General features: G+C 41.5%; 1 protein-coding gene across 2 annotated transcripts in view; it reads right to left on the reverse strand.

Annotated features, from left to right (window-relative positions):
* The window catches only part of CHCHD3 (coiled-coil-helix-coiled-coil-helix domain containing 3), a 186,571-nt gene that overhangs the window by 130,167 nt on the left and 30,816 nt on the right, over window positions 1–25,588 (reverse strand). For both annotated transcript variants that reach the window (XM_074144641.1, XM_074144642.1), the window contains exon 3: window positions 23,249–23,333. In XM_074144641.1, coding sequence (XP_074000742.1) covers window positions 23,249–23,333 — 85 coding nt within the window. The remainder of the gene's footprint in view (window positions 1–23,248; window positions 23,334–25,588) is intronic.

Genomic DNA, 25,588 nt, shown 5'->3' on the forward strand with positions numbered 1-25,588 from the left:
GAGAAATCATGTTTTGTCTAAAAAGAAAAAAAAAAAGTGTCAAAATAGAGGTCTGAGCAGCTTTTTCATTGTGAGAGACAGCAGAGACAGCACTTAGCGTTTCCAGAGACTGAAGTAAGCTCCTTCCTCATCCTTTCAGGATTTTAGTTCCCACAAGTGGTTTTCCCCTAAAAATGTCTCTTCTTTACGCAGACTGTCCCTAACAGAGTAATTTAAGTATATGAAATCAGGTAATAGCTGAAAAAGGCTGCCAGAGGTTTCCCCGTTACAAACTCTCCAAAATGAAAAATACACTCAGATGTTTACATTGAATTCTTGGCAAATGATTCCCGTATTTGACACGAGCTCAGTCTTCGCGAGTCTTCTCCTTCTTGCCCCTGGAATTACAAACCTCCGCGAAGTTTCCTCTCAACCTCTGTCGCAAAAAAGAAGAAAGTCGGTTTTCCTAACACTTAAAAATAATGGGCTCCTAATGTCAAGATCAACCCTTTGATGGCTTAACCCGACTGCTGTTACATTCAGCTTCCCTGCCAAGTACACTACAGAGGGACGGGATGTTCTTTTCTACTTTTGCCAAAACTCCGCGTGTCCTTTGCTGCAAACTTGCTACAAGGAGATGACCCGGAATCTCGTCTACATACACCACTCGGCTGACTCCCCCACCCTACAGCGAGTCCTTAAAAGCTTTTCATCAGAAGCTCTAACGTCCCCCAGAATTAGCAGACAATGACACAGCTGTGGGTATGGACACACCAGTGACAGAAGCGATGGCTCTAAAATGCTGCTTTCCCACAAGCAGAGAAGTCAGGGCAAGATTTGCTATTTCAACTTTAACCAGCCCATTTAAAATCATAGGATGGTTCGGGTTGGAAGGGACCTTAAAGATCATCCGGTTCCAACCCTCCTGCCCTGGGCAGGGACACCTCCCACCAGACCAGGTTGCTCAAAGCCCCATCCAGCCTGGCCTTAAACCCGTCTAGGGATGGGGCAGCCACAGCTTCCCTGGGCAACTTGGGCCCAGAGAATAAATTACTCGAGGTATCTCGATACTACCTTGTGGCCATTCCAGTTCTGAGTATCTTCATGGCCATGAACAGATGTGTCCCACCACAGCAAGAGAGGAAAGGATGGGGATAGGACACCCAAAATTGGCACCCAGAAAATTCCTGCCCAAGTTATATAGCCCCATGCCTGATCTTGTAAGTTACTAGTTTCCAAGCACATCGTGTGATTAAAATCCCAGAAAAAGGGGAGATTTAGGTTACATGTTAGGAAGAAATTCTTTCCTGTGAGGGTTGTGAGACACTGGAACAGGTGATTGGTAATGATACCAATAATGATGACGTGAAACATCTACATTAAAAATGGTAAGATCTTATCTATATTGTTCGTAACAGTTCATCCAAATGCAGTTCTCTCAGTTACAGACCGCTCTTCTTCCTTCAAGCGTGATTTCCTGGTATCTTCAAAAACACACTTAGCACGGTGTAAAAGTCAGCATAAATATCCGAACATAAAAATAAGAATTTACTGGGTCATCAGGTAGTTAACGGTTCTGTAGCTGGCAGTAATGAAATTGCGTAAATTGATCAACCTCATCCAAAACAACCACACACACAAAAAAAAACCAACAGCAAAACCATCACCACAATCCCCATCACAAAGAAAAACAAATAAGTAAATAAATCCCCAAACTTTACCGCTGTCCCTTTTCCACGTGCAAGGTTACGGCAGAAGTTCACCTCCCGGAGATTTAGGAATGTTCTTGTAATCTCCAAGCTCAATTTATATGTCCCCATTTAAACATATTCATCTTGGGGATAAAGATCAGTTTAAGACAACAGCCTCGTCGGCTCCTCCATCTTCTGTTTTTCACGCAAACAAAATCCACTCTTTCAGCCTTTTATAAGGAACGTTGTTTCCCGGATCAACCCATCAGCTCTTCCTTGCAGCTGTTGCAGAACTACATGCTCCATTTCCAGAGGATTTCATTTTGGACATCAATTAATACTTCCTAGGTTTTTTTATTCCCTGCTATTTCTAGACAGAAGATTTACAGTGCCAAAACATTCATTAGTTAGCAGAAGTGCCTTCCACTTTCCTACCGCTTATCAATTAGTAGGAATCAGTCATTTATCTCCTTTTCTATGACACCTTAACCTTTCTTTTGTAATAGTATCACTAATTTTGTACCGAACGCATCTTTCAGGAATAAAAATATTATTAACATTAGTTCCAAGACTGCTTGCTGAGAAATCCCATTACCAACCACCTTCCAGACTAATAATCTCCATTTATCACTCGCGACAAATCTCCACCTTCTCCAGTTTAACCAGTAATTTTCTAAAGATGCCAAGTGTTTCAGTAGCCATTTATGAGATCAGGCCTCCCGTGTTTCTGTTGTTTTAAAGTAGGTACGTTCTTATGTTGGAAGAAATCAAATTATCTATTCTCTGCCGCTATTTCCCTTTGGAAAACGTGTATTTTGCCTCTTACTGTCCATTCCCTTCTCGTTTGGCTCTGAAATACTTGGGAGTTTTCACAGCTGTGTCTTTTCAATTCTTTGAATTGGTCTTTGTCTTTGAATTTCCAACTCTCCTCTACGTTCCTCTTCTCCTCTACACACAAGAGTTTACCAGCTCTCCATGTCAATTGGTTTGATTTGATGCCACTTTTCATCAAGATCTACTTGCTGATGGTCCTCTGTTTATTTTAGTGAAGACAGAACAGGGTAGAAAGGTCTCTGTCCTAATCCATAAACAGATCTTCCAAACCTCAGCCAGCAACTCTTACAAACCAAGTAATTCTGCCATTTATGTGCTCATCTCCAGAAGCAAAGGGTTGCTCCTTCACTAGAGGTGAGCTGCAAGCCAAAGTAGTTCCCTGCCTTCCTGGATCTATGATCACAGAATCATCTAGGTTGGAAGGGACCCTTCAGATCATAGAGTCCAACCACCAACCTAACACTGACAAAAACCACCACTACACCATGTTCCTCAGCAACACGTCTACACGTCTTTTAAAGACCTCCAGGGATGGTGCCTCAACCACTTCCCTGGGCAGCCCATTCCAAGGCTTGATAACCCTTTCCGTGTAAACATTTTCCCTAATATCCAATCTAAACCTCCCCTGGGACAACTTGAGGCCATTTCCTCTTGTCCTATCGCCTGTTCCTTGGGAGAAGAGACCGACCCCCGCCTCCCTACACCCTTCTTTCAGGGAGTTGTAGGGAGCGAGGTCTCCCCTCAGCCTCCTTTTCTCCAGGCTGAACACCCCCAGCTCCCTCAGCCGCTCCTCACAAGACTTGTTCTCCAGACCCCTCTCCAGCTCCGTTGCCCTTCTCTGGACCCATTCCAGCCCCTCAATGTCTTCCCTGTCATGAAGGGCCCAAAACTGGACCCAGCACTGGAGGTGGGGCCTCACCAGTGCCCAGTACAGGGGGAAAATAAGCTCAAAGGCTTGGCAACATCCACGTATCCAGCTTTGCCAGTGTGTTTAGGAGTAGTTTTATTAAACTTCCAGATCAAGACGCTCAGGTCATCTTGGTAAAAGAAAGCAGCACAGCACACATTTTCCTGATTTTTTATTTTTTTTTCCTTCCTTGTGAGGCATTCTAACACAAAAGAAATTCATACTATTTCACAATCAAATTTTCTACAATTTAGGCCGAAACACTACTTGGTTTATGTTCAAAAACATTCGCGACTGTCTTGCTCATAGAAGGACCTTAAAGCAAAAATTTAAAGTCTTTCCTATCTACTCTAATCCTCATTTAGAATCATAGAATCATCCAGGTTGGAAGAGACCCTTGGGATCATCGAGTCCAACCATCAACCCTACACTACAAAGTTCTCCCCTATACCATATCCCCCAACACCACATCTAAGCGGCTCTTAAACACATCCAGGGATGGTGACTCAACCCCCTCCCTGGGCAGCCTGTTCCAATGCCCGACCACTCTTTCTGCGTTTGCGTGATCAGGAATGTATCTCCTCATACCTACAGAAATAAATACAATTATTTAACTTCCTGAAGCACCCACTAGACTTCTTCATTTAGGGCAACTTTTATTCACAAAGAACTCCTAAATATCCACCTCAACTGATTTAAATTCAGCAGAGTTTTAACAAAAGAAGGAGGATTTTGAAGTCATTTTCATTTATTTGAATTTGATAATTGGGTGGCTTGTAGCAGCTTAATGAAACAAACACCAGGCAGATACGTGCTGATCTCAAACATTTGCTCGCGTCAACTTAGGGTAGTTTTCTTCTTGACGCTACAAATCCATTTTACTGGCGTTCAGCATGTACTGCTGCTGAATAAAGGCAAACATCAGCTACATCTACAGCAATAAATTAGATTATTATCTAGCCAAAAGTAAAAAAAATAAAATAAAATAAATAGATAGATGCACAACTGCAATTTGTAAGGAGTTAAACAGCACAACTTGTCAGTGCAGTCCACTACTCCGAGAATTCCACATAAATAGACCACTTAAAATGACATTTTTAATTACAACAAATATAAAGGCTCAGTGTAATGGTTCTCACGTTTAAGCACAAAGCTCTAGTTAACAGACAAGAGAAATTATGCCTTACACTGATCATTTATACAGAAAGAAAGAGAGTGCTTTAAAAAAAAAAGGTGCTGAAACAGCAGAGAAGGCTGCTGGCTATACATTTTTCTACACAGTTGATAGTTTGAATAAAATACTTCTAAATAATTATGAAATACTGTTTCAAGAAGTGTACAGCTCTTTAGTTACAGTAGCTGATTTAATGAAATAAAGTATGCAATGCCATCACTTTTCCATAGCGCTGCCTGAAAATACACATAAAGCATTACCAAGAACCTCTACTAAAGTTTGGATTAACACTTCACAGTATTTCATGCTCTCCACTGCTTTATAGCCTACAATCATATAAAGAAAGCAAAAACTCCTGCCTTTCCACAGCACTGTTTTTTAGGACTTCGGTTAATGCTAAGAAGAAAATTTATTCTTGCCTAACTTGTACTTTTTGCAATTTAGTAAACTAACACCCAGTGATTAAGTCACTTATGTTTTTATTACCCAGCTTCTGGCACTCTTAAATTCTACTTCCTAACTCATTTCACCCACCCTTTAAATGCTTGACAACTGCCTCTTACTTTATTAAGTAAAAAGTGCAGTCCACAGCTCTCACAGAATCAGGCTATTCTTTACTCTGGCAGGGACCTTGTGTGATCATCTGGTTCCAACTCCAAGCTCCAGCAGGGCCAGATAGAGCAGGTTGCCCAGGACCGTGTCCAGTTGGGTTTTGAGCATCTCCACAGATGGGGACTTCACAATCTCTTAGGGCAACCTGATCCAGCGTTTGACCACCTTCACAGCACTTTTTGTGCTCGGGTAGAATTTCCTGCGTCCATTGCTCCTTGTCCTGATCCCCAGATCTTCCTTCTTGTAGATGGGAATGACTTTTGCTTTCTAACCATCTTCAGGAACCTCTTCTGATGACCATGATCTTTCAAAGACAAGAGAGGCCTCACAATGACACGAGCCAGCTCCCAGTATTTGGCCATTAAATATGGCGGGGAAAAGGTTTTTTTCAGAAGAAAGTAAGTTATACTGGCTAAAACTGGACACACCTTTGTCCCGACACCCTTCACATCACTGCAAACGTCCTGCTTATCTCAAAACAGAGACTAAGAGGCTCTGCCTGCAGCTCTTATTGCCTTAAAAGACTGGACTTCAGAGCTTAGAGGAGAAAAAAGTGATTTAATTTCCTTCGTAAATGAACATCGTGACAGTTATGGAGTTTCCCTATTTGAATGAAAAACTTGACTCCAAATTCCTCTCGAGAAAATTCCTAGATTCAAGTAATTCCCATCTCATTGGGGACAGCAGCCCCTTGGAGTCACTCAGAGCAGAGCACCATCGCGTGCATTAACATTACTGAACACAAGAACCCGACCTAAATATGAGAAGTTTAGATTTTCCTCAAAAAAAACCCAACCAGAAATATGACTGAACACTGCTGTCACCAAGGGGAAAAAAAAACAATCTGGAGGAAACTGCAAGAGGCTAAATAAATCCCCAAACACCAACCACCAAAGATTTATGGATCTCAGAACAGAGGCATAACAAGAATTTGGATATCTTTTGTTATCATATTTGGGTTCCTCTAGAAAACAAGTCTGGGACCGTTTTATTCCTGAAGTCACTTTCATCAAAATAATGTTGGCGGTACACTCCACCTCAATCAGATTCTGTTAAACCTGAACACAGAACCTACCGCATTATTCTCAAGGAACAATCTCACACCAGCGGCCAGATGAAAAGAACTCTGAGAGGCGCTCTCTCATCCATAAACCAATCTGGTCTTAGATCTACATTTTCTGAGGGGGAGGAGGGCAGGAGGGACAGAGGCAAAATCAAAATAAGTTATTCATGTGATCAAAACATCTGTCCCAACCATCTCCTGAAGTAGATCTTCAGAGCTAAGCCAAAAGGGAACTACCTGATTTCAGCAGAATAACCTTTTTGCTTCGCATTCTTCTATTTTACTCACTTTTTTTCTACAAAAGGGGTGAATGCGACATTCTAGGTGGCATTTATTATTATATAGTTTTTGAAGTAGCTGTGGACGTACTTCACATAAGATGAAGTGAAAGAGAATCAACATGAGAATACACCAAACATTTCAGAGCATTAAGACAGCCTGGAAGGAAAACCGCTTTTTCTGCAGCTATGGAAAAGCCCAAATTAATTCAATTATGGCATCTCCCCAAGCTAGTGGTACTGATTTAGCCCCAAATTGAATGAAGAACAGCTGGAATTACCACAGCAGTGACACTGTCCCACACATTGGGCGGAGAATGGCTGGAGAGCAGCCCTGAGGAGAAGGACTTGGGGGTCTTGGTGGATGAGAAGCTCAACATGAGCCGGCAATGATCACTGGCAGCCCAGAAAGCCAACCGCATCCTGGGCTGCATCAAGAGAAGTGTGGGCAGCAGGTCGCGGGAGGTGACTCTACCCCTCTACTCTGCGCTCGTGAGACCCCACCTGGAATACTGTGTCCAGCTTTGGAGTCCTCAACACAGGAAGGACATGGACCTGTTGGAACGGGTGCAGCGGAGGGCCATGAAGATGATCAGAGGGATGGAGCACCTCCCCTATGAAGACAGGCTGAGAGAGCTGGGGTTGTTCAGCCTGGAGAAGAGAAGGCTCCAAGGAGACCTCAAAGCAGCCTTCCAATATCTGAAGGGAGCCTCCAGGAGAGCCGGAGAGGGACTCTTTGTCAGGAGATGTAGTGACAGGACAAGGGGTAATGGTTTTAAATTGGAAGAGGGGAAATTTAGATTAGATATTAGGAGGAAATTCTTTCCTGTGAGGGTGGTGAGGCACTGGAACAGGTTGCCCAGAGAAGCTGTGGCTGCCCCATCCTTGGAGGTATTCAAGGCCAGGCTGGATGGGGCTTTGAGCAACCTGCTCTAGTGGAGGTGTCTCTGCCCATGGCAGGGGGGTTGGAACTGGATGATCTTTAAGGCCCCTTTCAACTCTAATCATTCTATGATTCTATGATTGTTACTGAACAAATGGGCTACAGGTGAGAGCACCAGCTACAGCACACCACAGATTTATCAGTTATGGGTGACCATCACAAGCACCATGAGAAAAAATAAAATAATAATCCCAATTGCTTAGTTCATCTTGACCATTTACTGAGCTGACAGTAGCGGAAAAGTAAATTTGCCTAAATTAATGCACGTTAAGGAATTAATAGACTGAATACCTTTATATTAAAAAAAACTTAGATAGAAACTTGCTCTTTAGGCGTTCAGAATTTTATAATTTCTGTGTATATCATTTTAAAGCAATTACGTCTATTCAAATGAAACTAGTATTAAATAACAACAACAACATAAAAATAATACAAAACTATAACAAGAAAAATAATACCTAAATTATATAATGACTTAAAATGAGTAACTGGCAAGTCCTGTATAGGGTGCAATAAAATAAGTGAAGTCAAAATATAGAGTTACCTCCTCTCTCCAATCACTGCGCAGAAGAATTAGAGATTTAAGAAAAGAACAAGAAAGCATCTCTGACGGGATAAATTGTCTGTTTTCTGTATCTCTTAAGAAATACAAAAATACTTTCCAAAACAACTCATGATAAAACTTCAGTGCACTCTGAAGAAAAGATTTCCATCCTTTTCAGATCCATTTTTTAAATGGGTTCAAGAGAAGAAAACTGTTTATTTTACCACGTGAATCCACGACATGGCACTGTAATCTTGCACAGCAAGAAACACGTCAGCCACGCTAACAAAACGAATAATTTAATTCTCAAACCAGAAGAAATCACTTTATTGTTTACTTCAAAATATCCATTTCTGTCATTCTTGAAAAAAAAAATAATGAGATATTAAAGATTATCATTAAGGAAAAAAGCACCTTTTCATTCACAGAAAACAGCAACACACCGAGAACTGTTGAAAAAATATTAGTTTTGTGCTTTGATGGCCACTACATACGTTATTCTACATTAATCCAGAATCCATAGGAAATCTAAACTTGGTAAACAATACTACATTAAAAGCAAATATAGCGATATGTCATTTTCAGCCCTTATTACGGCCACTGAAAATTTATTACTCTATCAAAGATTAAATATTTTCTTTTTCCTTACTTTTCAGGGAAATGATTACTTGCCAGTTGTTGTATCTTCATTACAGTCTCCGAGCTACACAATCTGATGGATCTGCAGTGAGCCAAGATAAACTCATTCAAGTCCAAAGCATGAACTGTGTCATTTTTCATTACCTCCAACCAACCAAAATCAAAATATTTCCTGTTTCCGCGTCCTCTATCAGGAAAATCATCCTCTCTTCTTCTCTATTAAATGTAGAAAAATCTAAAGAGGTATTAGCCTTTAAAGTTGGAAATTATCCTTAATTTCATAAAAGTATGAACTCCATGTAAGAAAATATTTCAGTATAAAAAAAAAAATAATCCATGTGTCTGCTTTCATACAATGATTTTTTAAATTAATGTTAATTTTATCCAGCTTCCTTCACCTTTCACCTCTGAACACTTCCATTTCTATACGATACCCCCTCAACGCAAAAAGCTTACATTGACTGAATATGAGTGTTTATAACGTGTTTACAGTGGAAACCGTTCACGAGGGGGTTTTTTTGCTTAGTTCGACACAAGCAAGTTTGTTAATGCATCCTGACAGACTCTCATAACATCCCAAAATGTTTCGAACAATGCAGTTTAGGCCACGATGCAATATTAATGACCGAATAATGTTTCCGAGTAGCGAGTTTCAATATTTAATGAGCGCAGGCTGAACGCGCCGTAGAGAGCAGGGGTTGAAAATCAGTGTAGCTGACAAGGGATTCAAAAAGATGGGAGAGACATCAGGAAAACAACTTTAACCCGAGCTGAGCTCTGAGAAGTGTGAAATGGGTATTTCTCCTGCTCAGCTTCTACCAACCCGTGATTCACCCGACTGCCAAGGCAGATAAATTCTCCAAGTTCTGCAAGTTCTCCAAGCCTCTGCAAAAAATAGTTACAGACTGAGATATACAAACAAATTACCTGAAAGGCAACGTCTTTTTTCTTCACAAAAGTCTCAGAATCATAACACGAAAAAGTTCTTTTAAACTGATTTCCTAGCACTATTTACACATTTTAAATTATCCTCTATTCACATATGACTTCACATACTACAGGTGAAGGGAGCTATCTCTAACATTAAAAGCAACCACATTCTTTAAAAATCTGCCCAAAATTTCATTTCTAAAATAAATATTTCAGATTATGAAAACGTTATCAAAAAATATCACTTTTCTGCACTGTAGAGCCATGATGTTGTCCTGGTTTGACCATCTAAACCATGACAGATGTCTTCAACTTCTTTGCACTCATATTGCCCACGTCACAAACAGGCAAAATAGATTTATTTTTTTTTCCCTCTAATTTACATTTGCTCTTTTGGCAAAGTTTTATGTGAATTGTATTTTAAATGCTGCATTGCCCTGGGTGAGGGCTGGAGGGAGAACCCAAAACATTACTAAAAACCATCTCCGGGAATGCAGAAAACTCCTCTAAACTGAAGATTGGAATATACTTTTCCTGAACTTACGTTCTCCCTAAGAGGTTTTTTGAGACATCTACATACTGGAGAAACCTCTCACTAAGTACTAGAGAATAGTAAAATAGAAAAGAAACAAGGCAAACAAAAAATGCTAAATCTTTAAAAATGTGGGACTATCACAGAATCACAGAATGGTGGGGGTTGGAAGGCACCTCCAGAGATCATCTAGTCCAACCCCCTGCCAGAGCAGGGTCAACCAGAGCAGGTTGCACAGGAACGTGTCCAGGCAGGTTTGAAACATCTCCAGAGACGGAGACTCCACCACCTCTCTGGGCAGCCTGTTCCAGGGCTCTGCCACCCTCACAGGAAAGAAGTTTTTTCATGAGAGCTTACTCCACAACTCCACTCAGAAGTTACCATGTGGATCCAAATTGCTACCCATTCCATAGACCACAACATGCACCATCAAAATCCCTTGAAAAATTCACTACAAATGATCCCAAGCTCTAACAATTACGGTACGCGCAGAAGAGAGAAGAGATCAAAGATGCCAATAACGCTTCCAATGCCTGTCCCATCAAAAGCTTCTGAGTAACACAACTTGTCCTATCTACCAGTGGAGCCTTCAGAGTCTAACCTGATGTCTTCCAGCCCTAGTGACTGCCTTCCCCTCTTACTGCATGAGCAAAGTGCCACCAGGCACTTACCAGTACCACCAAAACTGGCCCAGTTGACTTGCCACACCTGTACCACGGAAGCCAGGCACCCTCCAACAGCTCAGAACCAAGTCAAAGAAACAAATGGAAAAAAGGAAGAGAAAGAATCATAGAATAGTTAGAGTTAGAATGGATCTTAGAGATCATGAAGTTCCAACGCCCTGCCCTGGGCAGGGACACCTCCCACCAGACCAGGTTGCTCAAAGCCCCGTCCAACGTGGTCTTGAACACTTCCAGGGATGAGGCAGCCACAACTTCTCTGGGCAGCCTGGGCCAGGGTCTCACCACCCTCATAGGAAAGAATTTCTTCCTAATACCTAATCCAACTCTCCCCTCTTTCAGTTTAAAACCATTACCCCTCATCCTATGGCTCCACTCCCTGATGAAAAGTTCCCCCCCAATCTCTCCTGTAGGCCCCCTTCAGGTACTGGAAGGCCGTTATATCCACTTCCTCCTCATGGTGACCTGCTCCTCCTTAATGCTGGCCGTACACGTATATCAATTATCTCTTCATTCATTATAAACATTACTGAAAACATATAAGTGATAGTGATTCCACAATTGATCCCGAAACAGCAAGCAGCTTTTCCCACAATGTTAACTGCTCCCTCCAGTACGTCCCATTACACGCTTGTCTCTGCTCAGTCCCAAATTTTCTTACAATTCTTCCATTAGTTTAGGACACATCCAGTCGCAATAAAAAAAGAGGACAAGGTATGAAGTGCTTTGCTTTACTCTTTCTTTAGGCTGAAGTCTGTTTCCCAACCCAACCAGGGAACTTAACACAAAATATCTGTTACGACTACGTTCCACCTTGCCCCACGTAACGCATTTATTTCCATTCTCTCGACTCCCCCCCCCACTTCAAATGCTTTATTTCTCAAATCACCCATAATAATGAGTCCGAGTAATAACATTCAGTTGAACATATTCATTCATTTCCTTTTTCCAGCTGCCTTCCCGCCGCAGCCTAACATCTGTCAATTGAAAAATCTTTGCTAATGGCCATGTTATTTTATGTGCCAGCCCTTGATCAAAAGATCAAAGCCACTAATTTCAAAACTCATAATTACATACAGCTCTTCAATTTATCAACAATAGCTCCACAGGCAGCTTTTTAATACGCATTGAGGTATGGACACTGACTCTCGTCAGTCTGACGGCTGCTCATCACTTATAGAGGATGGTTGAGCTGACTTTCTTTATTAAGATTCTTTATTAAGATACTTGGGGTGGGGGGGGGGTGAGTACTGAGAGGAGGGAGGGTGAGGAGGAGGGAGGGAAGGCCGTTTGAGGGGATTTTGTAATTATAATTCATAAAGCCACTGTTTTTAAAATATGTGCATATAGATCAGCATTATATAAAGACAGAATAATGAACAACTGTCTACCTTTATGCCAGAGGCATGCAAAGAACCAAAGTCAGAATAGTAAAACTGTTTTACATAATTTGTATATGTATTTAGCTAAGACTTCTCCCCGATATCCACATAACTCCACTTGAAATTACTTTCGAACTTCATATCACTCCTCTTGGGATCTGCAAAGGCAGTCACGAAATTACGACAACATTAATCATCCGTTAAAATGAAGTGGCAGTTAAAAATAATAATAATACTAAAAAAAAAAAAAATTAAGTGTTTCTTTATGTCTATTCATTTGCTACTTTTCAAAATGAAAGAGCTCAGCGGTTTGAAAGCAAAGGTTCGTTTAAAATTGCCAGGGGGAAGAATTTCCCTCTTCCCTACTTGAATCTAAAACTATGAAGGAATATTATTTTTGTTGATGCTCTCTCCAAATAAACTCACTGGCTTCAAGTCATTTCCCCATCTCTCCTAGAAATAAACTTATCAAGATGAAGCTCGGTCTACAAGTTGTCGGCTGAAATGTCGAGTTTTAAAATCAAAGTGAAAAATAACCCCCTTGAAAACAGGGGTTTATAAAAGTAGGAGTGAATTATTGTGCTGCTTTCTCCAATTTCCACGTCCTGTCTTCGAGATTCACCTCCGAATATCTGAGAACTAGACTAAATGGTATTACTGGAGAGACGGACCGGGAAGAGAAATCTTGGAGGGTAACTCTACCTTTACCAAATACTGTTTATTTCTTCCCAGAAAACAATAAGGAAAATAAAGCAGGCTCCTCTGACAGCTTGATATTTCCAAACCCTCAGAAGCAGCGTGACTGCAAACATTTTTATGCTTTTTTTTTTTTTGGCATTTTGCAGGTAAGATCGTGCACTAAACTTTTATGGTTTTTAAAAATGCAATGCAATCTCATTCAGGTGACTTGAGCTTCCATAATAGAATTACCTTCTCAACAGATGGCTCTCCAAAGAGGCATCAGTTACAACAGCTCGCCTGATCACAACACTTCTTTTACAGGAAAATCTCTGCTCCAACCCAAAATGTCTTCACGCTTAATCCTGGCTCCTTCCTTTGCCTGTAAAGGGACAGTCTTGACCCAGCCTGACCCTCCTCATTCCCTCTTTTCCTGTCACAAAGCTGTATTATCCCATAATCCTCCAGCCCTGGGTAATATTAGAGCTCTTGAAGAATAAAGTCACTTCTAAATCTTTTGCTGGGTGTGAGAGCAGACAAGGGAAACTTCTGCTGTAAGGGAGGAAAAAAAAACATTTGAGATGGTATGACTGTGGGGAACTCAACCTCTAGAAGTGATGCCAAAACTTGTGCTGTCCCCATGCGCGTTCCTCAACCCAGAGGCTGAGGTGGCCTTTTGGAAACTCACCAAAGGAAAGAGAGGTTTTACTTTTTTTTTATTTTTATAAAAATCAGTTATACACACCAAATTGAATATTTTGTTTTGGTAAATGAATATCCCTCACCACTGCTCAACGTTATCTGGTTTTACATGCTGGAAAAGCCTACTCTGCAATCTCACCCAATCACTATTTTAAGTTCTCTCTCTACCAACCTCACATCTTCAGATATGGAAGGAGAGAGTTGTGCACACCTACATGTCACACTTGGAGACGGGAGGCCCTTATCAGATGCCACACTATCCTTTCTTTCGAGTTTATATGCAATTTATGACTTATCTTCCAAAGTTCCACTAGAGGACAAGAAGAAATGCCCTCAAGTTGCACCAGGGGAGGTTTAGATTAGATATTAGGAAAAATTTCTTCACGGAAAGGGTTCATCAAGCCTTGGAACAAGCTGCCCAGGGAAGTGGTGGAATCACCATCTCCAGAGGGATTTAAAAACCGAGCAGACATGGTGCTGAGGGACATTAGTTACTGGTGGTTTTGTCAGTGTTATGTCGATGGGTGGACTCAATGATGGGAAAGGTCCCTTCCAACCTAAGTGATTCTATGATTCTATGTTTTATAATTATATCTATTTTTTAATTTATAATTATAACTTTATTATATTTATAAAATTTTCTTTATATATTTATAAAATTTCATAATAAATCTGTTGTGGTTTCGGCCTAATTTACCAAAACCAGACCGACAGATGGCCCTTCCTCCCCCTTCTCCCCCCCCAAAAAGAGGAGAGAGGAGGAGAAAGAGATAAGGAGATTCAGAAGTTTAGAATGAACTAAACTACTTTAATGAAGAATTAATATTAAAATAAAAATGAAGAAGAAGATAATGAAATAGATACAATATATACAAAACCGCATCAAGCTCCCAGGATGACAGTCACGTCACCGGCAGGCACTGGGGAAGTCCCAGACTGGACTCAGTGACGAATGGGAACTGGATTCCAGCTCTGGAGTCAGGAACACACAGATCGGGATCAAAGGCAGATGAACAGACAGAGTCCTCTCTGGACGTCGGCCATCGCAGGAAGGGGCTGACCCTTTGATCCCTCAGCTTTTATACTGAGCATGGGGCAGATGGGATGGAATACCCCAGCTGGTCAGGTTTGGGTCACCTCTCCTGTCCACTCCTCCCCACCGATGTGACCCCTTTATGTTTTTTCCATTTCCGACCCTCTAAGGGGGCAAATAAGGAAATTGGCTGCCCTTGGTTGTTACAGCAATAAGGATAAGCAAGGGCCTCCCTGCACACCATCCCTTGGCACGGAGCACAAACATTGGGCTGATCATTCTGGGAACGAGCAGTTTTCTCCCCAATACGCCGTTAATTTCAGCGAGTTAGAGGAGGCCGAGCTAGGATGGAAAGTTACAGAACAGAAAATTGGTTCGGTTTTACTTCAAACCTGGACAATTTATAATTATAATATAGCTATAAAATATAATATATTTCATAATTATAAAATATCCCAAGTTTTGGTCACTCAAATCAATAGCCAGGTTTTTTTCTGATACACTGAACGTCACTGACTCATGGACGGTCACCCTGCATAAAGGTGTATGAGCAAAGATAGAATAATTATCCACAGGCTACATAAACGTGGTTGTACTCACACCAGAGCTTTACTTCAAAAGTACACCTTTTCACGCCAGAGTGGATTTTTTTCCCCAGGAATAACAACAGTCACGAAGAAACTTCCCTCTCAAAGCAGTTTTTTCCTCAATTATGTTTTTAAACTTCGCTTGAATCTCTCTCCACAACACTTATTTCATGGAAACCTTGTCAGAGAAAAGACGACCAGAGGAGGCGAGTTTCGGTGAAAGGCTGTTGTACCAATTCTTTCATTCTTAAATGTGATTATAAATTGGGTAATATCTTTAGCTGTTTGTTTTTTTAAAACACTGCGGTAAGTCATACCAGAAGATATTAAACTCTTATTCTTTACCTATCAGAAATCAAAACAATTAGAATCACTTCTACTGCTTCACGGAAGCATTTCCAGCTTTTTATCCTACTCTCAGCAGTAGAGAAGATATAGTTTCCCTCGCTGTTTTCACATTTAACCTGAACGCTACCAAGAGGTCCCTGTTGCTGAAGACTAGATTACAACTATATTCAAAAAAAAAAAAAAAAAAGCTTCTTCTCCCCCGTGAAAAAAATACTGCCAGAAAAAGCCAGTCTCCCAATTTAACACAGCAAATTGCCTGGGAAAATATAATCATTTAGGAACAAAATGAATCTACTTAAAAAAAAAACCAAAAGCTTTTTCCCCCATTCAGTGCACTACCTACATGAACTGAAGATACATTAATATGCTCTTCATAAATTACCTCAGTAAAATATAGAATGAATATTGTAAATAAATCAATCATTTTATTTCTTATGTTCTCCAGACCTGCGCCAGTAAACCAGAATAAACATGTTATTAAAAAAAAAAATCAATAGTAAGCTTTAAAATATACAGTAGTATAAAAAGGTCAAGCCTCGGTATTGATTTTAATATAACTTTTTTGGTGTGTAGTTTCCCAAAGGGTTCTTCTCTAATATTGTTCTTCATTCTTCTTTCGCTTTACATTTTCGCTGGCGAATTTGTTGTTCTCTTCAGCAAAAGCCATCTACGCCGAGAAGTTTACTAAGAGCCCGTCATATATGGAATGTACCACCGAGACACGCACAAAACAAGGTCGGGGGGAAGCACTCAGAGGCATCAGAGTATCCATTAAACCCTGAAGTGAATTGCAGTTCTAGAAAGACCCACCCCCAAGCACAATAACAACAAAAAAATATAAAGAAGGTAATGGCTGCAATCTAATAACCTACCGCTGAGAGCCACCTTCCTGCACCAGCGTGTACGTAGTTTTAAAAGCTGATTTAGGGTTTCGAAAGATTGTCTTTAAACAGATGAGGATGCTTAGAAATACAGAGGTTGCAATAAGTTATCCAGCTAATGACAGATAACATGCCCCACCATATGGAGCCCAGCAAGCCAAGTAGAACAGGCTCCAGCAATTCATTACCAGGGAGCGTTTGAAAATCTATCATTTCTATTACTCAAGAAAAGCATTTTTCATGTGGCTTTCACGACAAAAGTTACCAAAGTCATCATAGGAGACTAGAGAGTCAAAACATAGCAAACCCTAAGAGGTATCAAAAGCCATCACAGAATTGCGGAAAGGTTTGGGTTGGAAGGGACCTTCAAAGATCATCCAGTTCCAACACCCCTACCATGGGCAGGGACACCTCCCACCAGACCAGGTTGCTCAAAGCTCCATCCAACCTGGCCTTGAATACGTCCAAGGATGGGGCAGCCACAGCTTCTCTGGGCAACCTGGGCCACCAGAATGAAAAATTCCCTCCTGATATCTCATCTCAATCTCCCCTCTTCCAGTTTAAAACCACTACCCCTCGTCCTATGACTCCCCTCCCTGATCAAGAATCCCTCCCCATCTCCCCTGGAGCCCCTTTAGGGACTGGAAGGAGCTCTAAGGTCTCCCAGAGCCTTCTCTTCTCCAGGCTGAACGCCCTCTCTCAGCCTGTCTTCACAGCAGAGGGGCTCCAGCCCTCCCAGCATCTCCATGGCCTCCTCTGGATCCACTCCAACAGCTCCATGCCTTTCTTGTTCTGCTAATTGGCTTTTTGGTGACCATAGCAGAAAATAAGCAGAAGCCAAGACAGGGAAGGCATAACCGGGTTCCCAATAGGCAGCCACTAGAAGGCCCAGAAAGCTGGACAAGGACTGAACAAGACCACAAAATAAAAGGCAAGCTTGCACCTATTGTACAAGATGTTAGAGATGCTGAAACACTACTGAGGCTGCAGGCAATAGTTGTCTTCTGGATCTGCTGCTGATTAAACTCCAGAGACTCACCATTTCCCACCCGCTGACAGCTACCGCTTACTCAATTCCCTTCACAAGGGACCCCAGGAACGCGTCCCATTAACTTCAGATGACTTCATCTGGAGAAGTTTAAGCATGTTCCTCAAATCAAGTTAACCCACATCCAGGATCTGGGTGTGGCCAGCAGGTCGCGGGAGGTGATTCTACCCCTCTGCTCCGCACTTGTGAGACCCCACCTGGAATACTGTGTCCAGCTTTGGAGTCTTGAACACAGGAAGGACATGGACCTGTTGGAACGGGTCCAGCAGAGGGCCACGAGGATGATCAGAGGGATGGAGCACCTCCCCTGTGAAGACAGGCTGAGAGAGCTGGGGTTGTTCAGCCTGGAGAAGAGAAGGCTCCGGGGAGACCTCACAGCAGCCTTCCCATATCTGAAGGGAGCCTCCAGGAGAGCCGGAGAGGGACTCTTTGTCAGGAGATGTAGTGACAGGACAAGGGGTAACGGTTTTAAATTGGAAGAGGGGAGATTTAGATTAGATATTAGGAGGAAATTCTTTACTGTGAGGGTGGTGAGGCACTGGAACAGGTTGCCCAGAGAAGTTGTGGATGCCCCATCCTTGGAGGTATTCAAGGCCAGGCTGGATGGGGCTTTGAGCAACCTGCTCCAGTGGAGGTGTCCCTGCCCATGGCAGGGGGGTTGGAACTGGATGATCTTTAAGGTCCCTTCCAACTCTAACCATTCTATGATAATCTATGATAATCTTAAACTAAAGAGAAGTAATCTTGCAGGGTTGTGACCGTCTGAACAGAAATTTAAAAAAAGATTTAAGATACACTATGTAACTTCCACCTACATCAGAGCCTTTTTAACAAGGCTTTGAGCGACAGTTCCACAACGCTCCTACCTTTATGGTGCCTTAAACCATCTCAGAGCAGACCCAGCAACAGAGTTACCGAAGGGCCACCGAACCAAACAAAAGGCTACTTTTAAGCCTTTCCCTGCCTTAAATTCCTACTTAGAGTAGTACTTTTCCTCTGAGACACAAATGCTGGAATCACAGGAGATAAGACGTAGGAGAATCCAAGTACGACTAAGCATAGGGAAAACAATCATCTGGGTCTCTTGGGACAGTCATACATCAGCACACCGCAAAGGGACATATATTTGGCACGCCAAGAAAATTAAATGCATATGTACAGTGAAGACTGGAACAAAATAAACTTTCTGCAATACTGAAGGGACTGTCATGCACAGCATTTTGCAAAACCATCTCACTCTGCATATAATTAATATTTGCCATGTGCCAAATCATATAAGAAGAGTGAAAGCCAGGAAACACTCGCCAAGCAAAAAAAAAAAAAAAAAAAAAAAAGACTGGAAACCCACAAATATAATTAGCCTAAGCTAAATGATTAGCAAGATAAATAAGACCCATTTTGAAGGGAAAGAGAGGTAAGTAATCATTCATGAATGTTCAATTTGTATAGAAAAATCACATCCTTCATTTGCCTCTTTTATTTAACTATTATTTTGCGTATATTTTAGTGGAGGAATCCAGTAGTCTGATGAGGTTGGCAGCAGCTAAAATTTTATCATTATGCTGATGACAGAAGTTGTTGTTCACTTTTGTTCTTTCAAAATACCTTTTTTTTTCTGTCTATACCTTTCATAAGCACTTCCAGCAACATTTGCCCATTAGTTGGACTGCAAAACCAGTAAGTGAGATGAGGTGGTGTCCTGGCCCATGACAGTCAAAGACTGGGCAATTCAGCCATTGCTAGTACTCAAATTTCCATCCATGGATCAGAAGCCACATGTGTTCCCATGACGGTGGTTATTAACCTTCTCATCAACTCACTATGTTTGCACAACCTCTATTTGGACCCTACTGGACACCACAACCTCTATTTGGACCCTACTGGACACCACAACCTCTATTTGGACCCTACTGGACACCACAACCTCTATTTGGACCCTACTGGACACTACAACCTCTATTTGGGCTTCCAAATTCTGAGGGAAGAAAATTTTGTAAAGGTTCATCATTATTTGTAGGGAAATTTAAGTTCCCAAGGAGCCTCCTGGTTTTCATCCTACTCTCATATAGTCAAAAGTTTAGGCAAGCTTCATATTCTCAGAAAAGAAACATAAAGTTTTGGAACCACATTTACTCACAGAAAAAAAGGAGATGAAAATAAATGAAAAAGCACAAAGAAATAACATGAAAGACCAGTGGGCATACGATGTTCTAAGGGTCCAAATCACTGCTTCATGTGTAACTGCTCAAAGTTTTGAGTGCATTGACAGCATGAAAATACAAGTTGAAGAGTCAGCCTTTAGCTCTTATCCCAGAAATAAGCACAGATCTTAACTTCGTATAGTAAGAGCAGTCCATCTGTACTGTGTATATATGTGTGAATAAATACATTATACAGCATGTTAAAATTAAAATTTCCTTCCTTCACAGACTGAACTGAGTAAGATACAACTCACAATCAGATCAGAATGTGGTCATACGCTGGATACAGAAACAGGGCTGCAATTAGCTATTAGACAGTTGGAATCAGGCACAACAAACAGTTGCAAGTTTCAGATATTTCATAGAATCATAGAATAGTTAGAGTTGGAAGGGACCTTTAAAGATCATCGAGTTCCAACCCCCCTGCCATGGGCAGGGACACCTCCACTAGAGCAGGTTGCTCAAAGCCCCATCCAGCCTGGCCTTAAACACTTCCAGGGATGGGGCATCCACAGCTTCTCTGGGCAACCTGTTCCAGTGCTTCACCACCCTCACAGGAAAGAACTTCCTCCTAATATCTAATCTAAATCTCCCCTCTTCCAATTTAAAACCGTTACCCCTTCTCCTGTCACTACATCTCCTGACAAAGAGTCCCTCTCCGGCTCTCCTGGAGGCTCCCTTCAGATATTGGAAGGCTGCTGTGAGGTCTCCCTGGAGCCTTATCTTCTTTATATATTTATATGTTTAAATGGTGTTTCACTTAAAGATTGGAAAAAGCAATGTTTTTGAGAAAGGAATGAAAACGCACACATGCAAAATACACCATCTAAGGTAAAAAGGTCTCATAAAAGGAATGCAGAACTAAAAGATTTTTAAGTTTGTGTAACATATCATTGGCACGTGTCTTAAAAGACGGTCAAAGACAAGGAGTGGGTTATGAAACTAAATTTTTAATAGATCAGAAGTGGAAAGTCAAATAGTTTTCAATCCTAGGATAACAGATAAATTCACCAACGATGGGCTTATGCCCCTAGCATACCCCCTTCAAAAAACAAAAAATTAAAAAAAAACAGAGAACAGCTCCCCATTTGCTACAGCGCTTCTTGAGTGGTTTTAAAACACCAACCTCGACCAGAATTCAGCTCGTAAAAACCTCAAGTAATAGCAAAGTAAACAGCTGCATCTTTTAAAGTTGTTTCATCCAACATGAAAAGAGCTCCTACAATCTGGTTAAAATATATTCATATACCGTATAGAAAGCGTAATAAAAAAATCCTTGCTTATTGTTAAAAAAACATCAAAACTAAAAAGGATTCAAGCTGCTAACATGACTTGATAGTTCTCATTTTATTCTGTATATTTTTATTTTATTTTTATAGCTTACATTTCAAAAAGCACAGATTCTCCAACCTAATTTTAAGACAACAGAAAGATTTTACAGGATCCTTTTAAGACGAAGTATCTTCCTCACTAATCCTTAGCCAAACGAAGGGCAGACCGCCAGCGTCATTCCCTACCGAACATAAAATCAGGTATACGAACAACCCAAACCCGGCTCCTTGCCTTTCACAGCTCAGTGCGCAACCCATGCAAAGTGAATTATGGAATACCTCATGAAAATTACTGAAAAGCGTCAAGCGACAAAATCCTGAAGTTAGAAAACAAATATTTCCACGGTGTAATGCCGTTTAGCTGAACTCTTGAGCGGCCAACATTAAGCTCGAATGTAATGCAAGTTCTCCTGCCAAAGCGCAGTTCAGAAGAGGAGAGATTTCACTGTAACATATTGATTTCCTTTATTGCTGATGCAAAAGAAAAGCCTATTTTTTTTTTTTTTCTCTAGGACATTTATATAGTCCTATCTAATTATATACTCCATCAACCTAACTCAATTAAATAATAATATAATGATGTGTAGGAAACAACTGATGTATACGCAGACAGATTAAGTGGTACTAATTACATTCTAATTTTTTTAATTCATCATAATGAGCCTTTCTTCCCATTCTCAGAATGGAGGACAATGTCTAGGTTAATATATATATTCAGTGTGTCATATTATCTATTTCGGAAAAACACTGAAAGAAAATACGAATTAACACACAAGTCCACCAAGTTCACCGATTCAGCCAAACTCCATTTCAAATTCAAACAGGATTTTTTTAAATTGTTAATAATCCAACAGTAGCGGACTAAACATTGCAGAGCATATTTTAAAAATGGTGCATCCCAATTCTGCTGCTAAATTCCGTGTGACTCTACCCTCCCTCTACGCAGAGGGACCTGCACAGGCTGGAGAGGTGGGCCCATGCCAACCTCATGAAGTTCAACCAAGCCAAGTGCGAGGTCCTGCACCTGGGTCACAGCAATCCCAGGCACAAACACAGGTTGGGCAGAGAATGGCTGGAGAGCAGCCCTGAGGAGAAGGACTTGGGGGTGCTCGGGGATGAGAAGCTCAAGACAAGCTGGCAATGTGGGCTGGTAGCCCAGAAAGCCCCCCCGCATCCTGGGCTGCATCCCCAGCAGCGTGGCCAGCAGGGCAAGGGGGGGGATTCTGCCCCTCTGCTCCGCTCTGAGGAGACACCCCCCCAGTGCTGCCTCCAGCTCTGGGGCCTCAGCACAGGAAGGACATGGACCTGTTGGAGCGGGGCCAGAGGAGGCCACAGAGATGCTGGGAGGGCTGGAGCCCCTCTGCTGTGAGGACAGGCTGAGAGAGTTGGGGGGGTTCAGCCTGGAGAAGAGAAGGCTCCGGGGAGACCTCAGAGCCCCTTCCAGTCCCTAAAGGGGCTCCAGGAAAGCTGGGGAGGGACTCTGGATCAGGGAGGGGAGCCATAGGAGGAGGGGGAAGGTTTTTAAACTGAAAGAGGGGAGATTGAGATGAGATACTGGGAAGAAATTCTTTCCTGTGAGTGTGGCGAGACACTGGCCCAGGTTGCCCAGAGAAGCTGTGGCTGCCCCATCCCTGGAGGGGTTCAAGACCAGGTTGGAGGGGACTTTGAGCAACCTGGTCTGGTGGGAGGTGTCCCTGCCCATGGCAGGGGGTTGGAACTCGATGAACGTTCTCTAAGGTCCCTTCTAACTCTAGTAGGTAGTACAAAGTAGAATCACGGGATGGTTAAAGCAGTTCTAAACATACTGAAGCTCACAGAAATATCTAGAATTCACAGAAATAACAAGAATTACCATTTCTACTGCTGTTAAAATTTACTTTTTGATCAGAGGGGTTTTAAGTAACACACCTCTGCATTGCTCTCAAGCTATTTCTAGGTTTACATCGCACAGTGAATATTTGGACTCTGGAGAAATCAACAAAGGTTGAGCTTAAAAGACTGCAAAAAGAGAGTCAAGTTTGAGGTCAAAAGGGATTTAGATCAACATTTTATATCAGCTCTTACAAGGAAATTGCAGTTAATTTGTTCTTTTAACATGTATTTAATATCAAAACTTGCTGTATCACTCAAAGGTCTTACCACCATTTTGTTTTGGGGCACAAAATGCAACAATTTATAGTAAGTAAAAAAATAACAGTAATAAAACCAGTAAGTACTGGTTTGTTTTAAATATTGTTATTAACCAACCAACCTTCTCTTTTGAGCTTCAGCGTCTCTCCTGGCTCGTTCTAATGCCAGTTCTTCAGCTATTCTTTTCTTTAGTTCTTCATTATTAACTACAATTAAAAGAAAATTAAATTGAATGTTAACACAACCCAATATATTCCTAATTACAGAAACAACTGCATAATACGGTGTCCTATTTTATTTATTTTCTTTTTTACTATAAAGCAGTCGGAGTGCTTTCTTGTGGTTTAAGCACCTTTCAAATGTTAGCATACCAACACCAGAGAACCTTTACAAATTGCTCTTATTAAACAACTTTTCAATTAGTGGAACCTTTTGGAAATTAAAAAACATACAGTATATGCTAAATTAAGTACATTTTTCTTAAGGCATATGCCTTTATAAAGTGAAAAAAAGGGGGGGGGGGTGTGTGTATCGAGATGGGACTTAGACCTAAATAGAAAAGTCATAAAATGTTGCTTATTATTCATATGCAAATAAGGGGAACACCCCCCTCTGTAACGAGCTGTGTATTTGCAGACGTGTATTTGAAGTAACAAAGCATTTACAACATCGTAGATATCCAAACTTCTAGTTTCTATTGCTAGAAAAAGACTTCACTTCAAATTCTCTGAATGCTGTTTAAAGAAGCAGACACGGAAAGAATATTTTCTTCATTTAGATTACGCCAGATGAATTAATTGAAAGTCTGGTTAAGAACTAAAAAGCAGGGAAGCAACTTCTTCAAGACTGCGAATCAACTTTTCCACACAAAGGCAGAAAAATGGGAGAGCCACTAATCCTACAAGTTTGAATGACACCTATCCATACCAAAATTCATTGAATAAGGTTTGGAAACACAAAACGAGTCCATTCCCATCTCTCTTTGATATTCGAGGGCTCAGTCTCGCAAGTTCCTACGTTGATACTGTTCAATATCAAACCATCTCCCCATCTACAGGTAACTGCACACTTCTGAAAAATCTGACCCAAGGAGATCAGAAATAGTTTGTTGTTACTTCCTTTGATAGAAGAGGTAGCCATAAAACCTTTCAAGACAATTCCAAAAGAAAATATTCTGAAAAAGCTGTTTCAGCCTAAACTCGCACACACCGCCACCTCCCCCCTCCCCGGCCAAAAAAAAACCCACAAAAAACAAACCCAACTTTGGAGATGGTTTTGTTTTATATTTATCCAACTACAAACATGACACACAATGTAGCAGGAATTAAAGAAAAGAAAAATAAAGAATATCCAGTAATCTAATAAGAATGAACAATATTTTCCACTTGGGAAAATGTAGTAGCTTAATAACCAAAAGTTAAAACAACCTCAGTAGAACAGCTGTTAACTTTGCATAAAATAGCAATTTACAGCAATCAGAAAGAGCGAGTTTTCCCATAGGTAGAAAAGAAAACAACTATGAAGTACAACTGTAGGAAGAGATTAAAAATCAAGTAATTATTTTCAGGTTTATGCAAATATAAATCCTAATCTAGATCTGCCTGTTTGGAATAAAGGCAAATCTACACCAGCTGAGCTGTAACTCCATAATATTCTAGTATTCCAGCACAGGCCTACCAATAATTCTCTTATTTACATAGAATCATAGAATGGTTAGAGTTGGAAGGGACCTTAAAGATCATCGAGTTCCAACCCCCCTGCCATGGGCAGGGACACGTCCCACCAGACCAGGGTGCTCAAAGCCCCATCCAACCTGGCCTTGAACACCTCCAGGGATGGGGCAGCCACAACTTCCCTGGGCAACCTGTTCCAGTGCTTCACCACCCTCACAAGTCAAGAATTTCTTCCTAATATCTAATCTAAATCTCCCCTCTTCCAGTTTAAAACCATTACCCCTTGTCCTGTCACTACATCTCCTGACAAAGAGTCCCTCTCCGGCTCTCCTGGAGGCTCCCTTCAGATATTGAGGTCTGTGAGGGTTGTGAGGTCTCCCCGGAGCCTTCTCTTCTCCAGGCTGAACAACCCCAACTCTCTCAGCCTGTCTTCACAGGGGAGGTGCTCCATCCCTCTGATCATTTTCGTGGCCCTCCGCTGGACCCGTTCCAACAGGTCCATGTCCTTCCTGTGTTGAGGACTCCAAAGCTGGACACAGTATTCCAGGTGGGTCTCACGAGCGCAGAGTAGAGGGGCAGAGTCACCTCCCGCGACCTGCTGGCCAGACTTCTCTTGCTGCAGCCCAGGATGCAGTTGGCTTTCTTTAAGGTCCCTTCCAACTCTAACCATTCTATGATTCTATGATACTCTTTGTGGAACGAGTTATTTGTTTTACATTAGGCAGCAATCAGATTGTTAAAAAATAAAGAAACACACATAAAAAGAAGCCAGTGACAAACAGCCATGT

The sequence above is a fragment of the Numenius arquata genome, chromosome 2 (genome assembly GCF_964106895.1).
Source record: "Numenius arquata chromosome 2, bNumArq3.hap1.1, whole genome shotgun sequence".
In the NCBI taxonomy this organism is placed as follows: Eukaryota; Metazoa; Chordata; class Aves; order Charadriiformes; family Scolopacidae; genus Numenius; species Numenius arquata.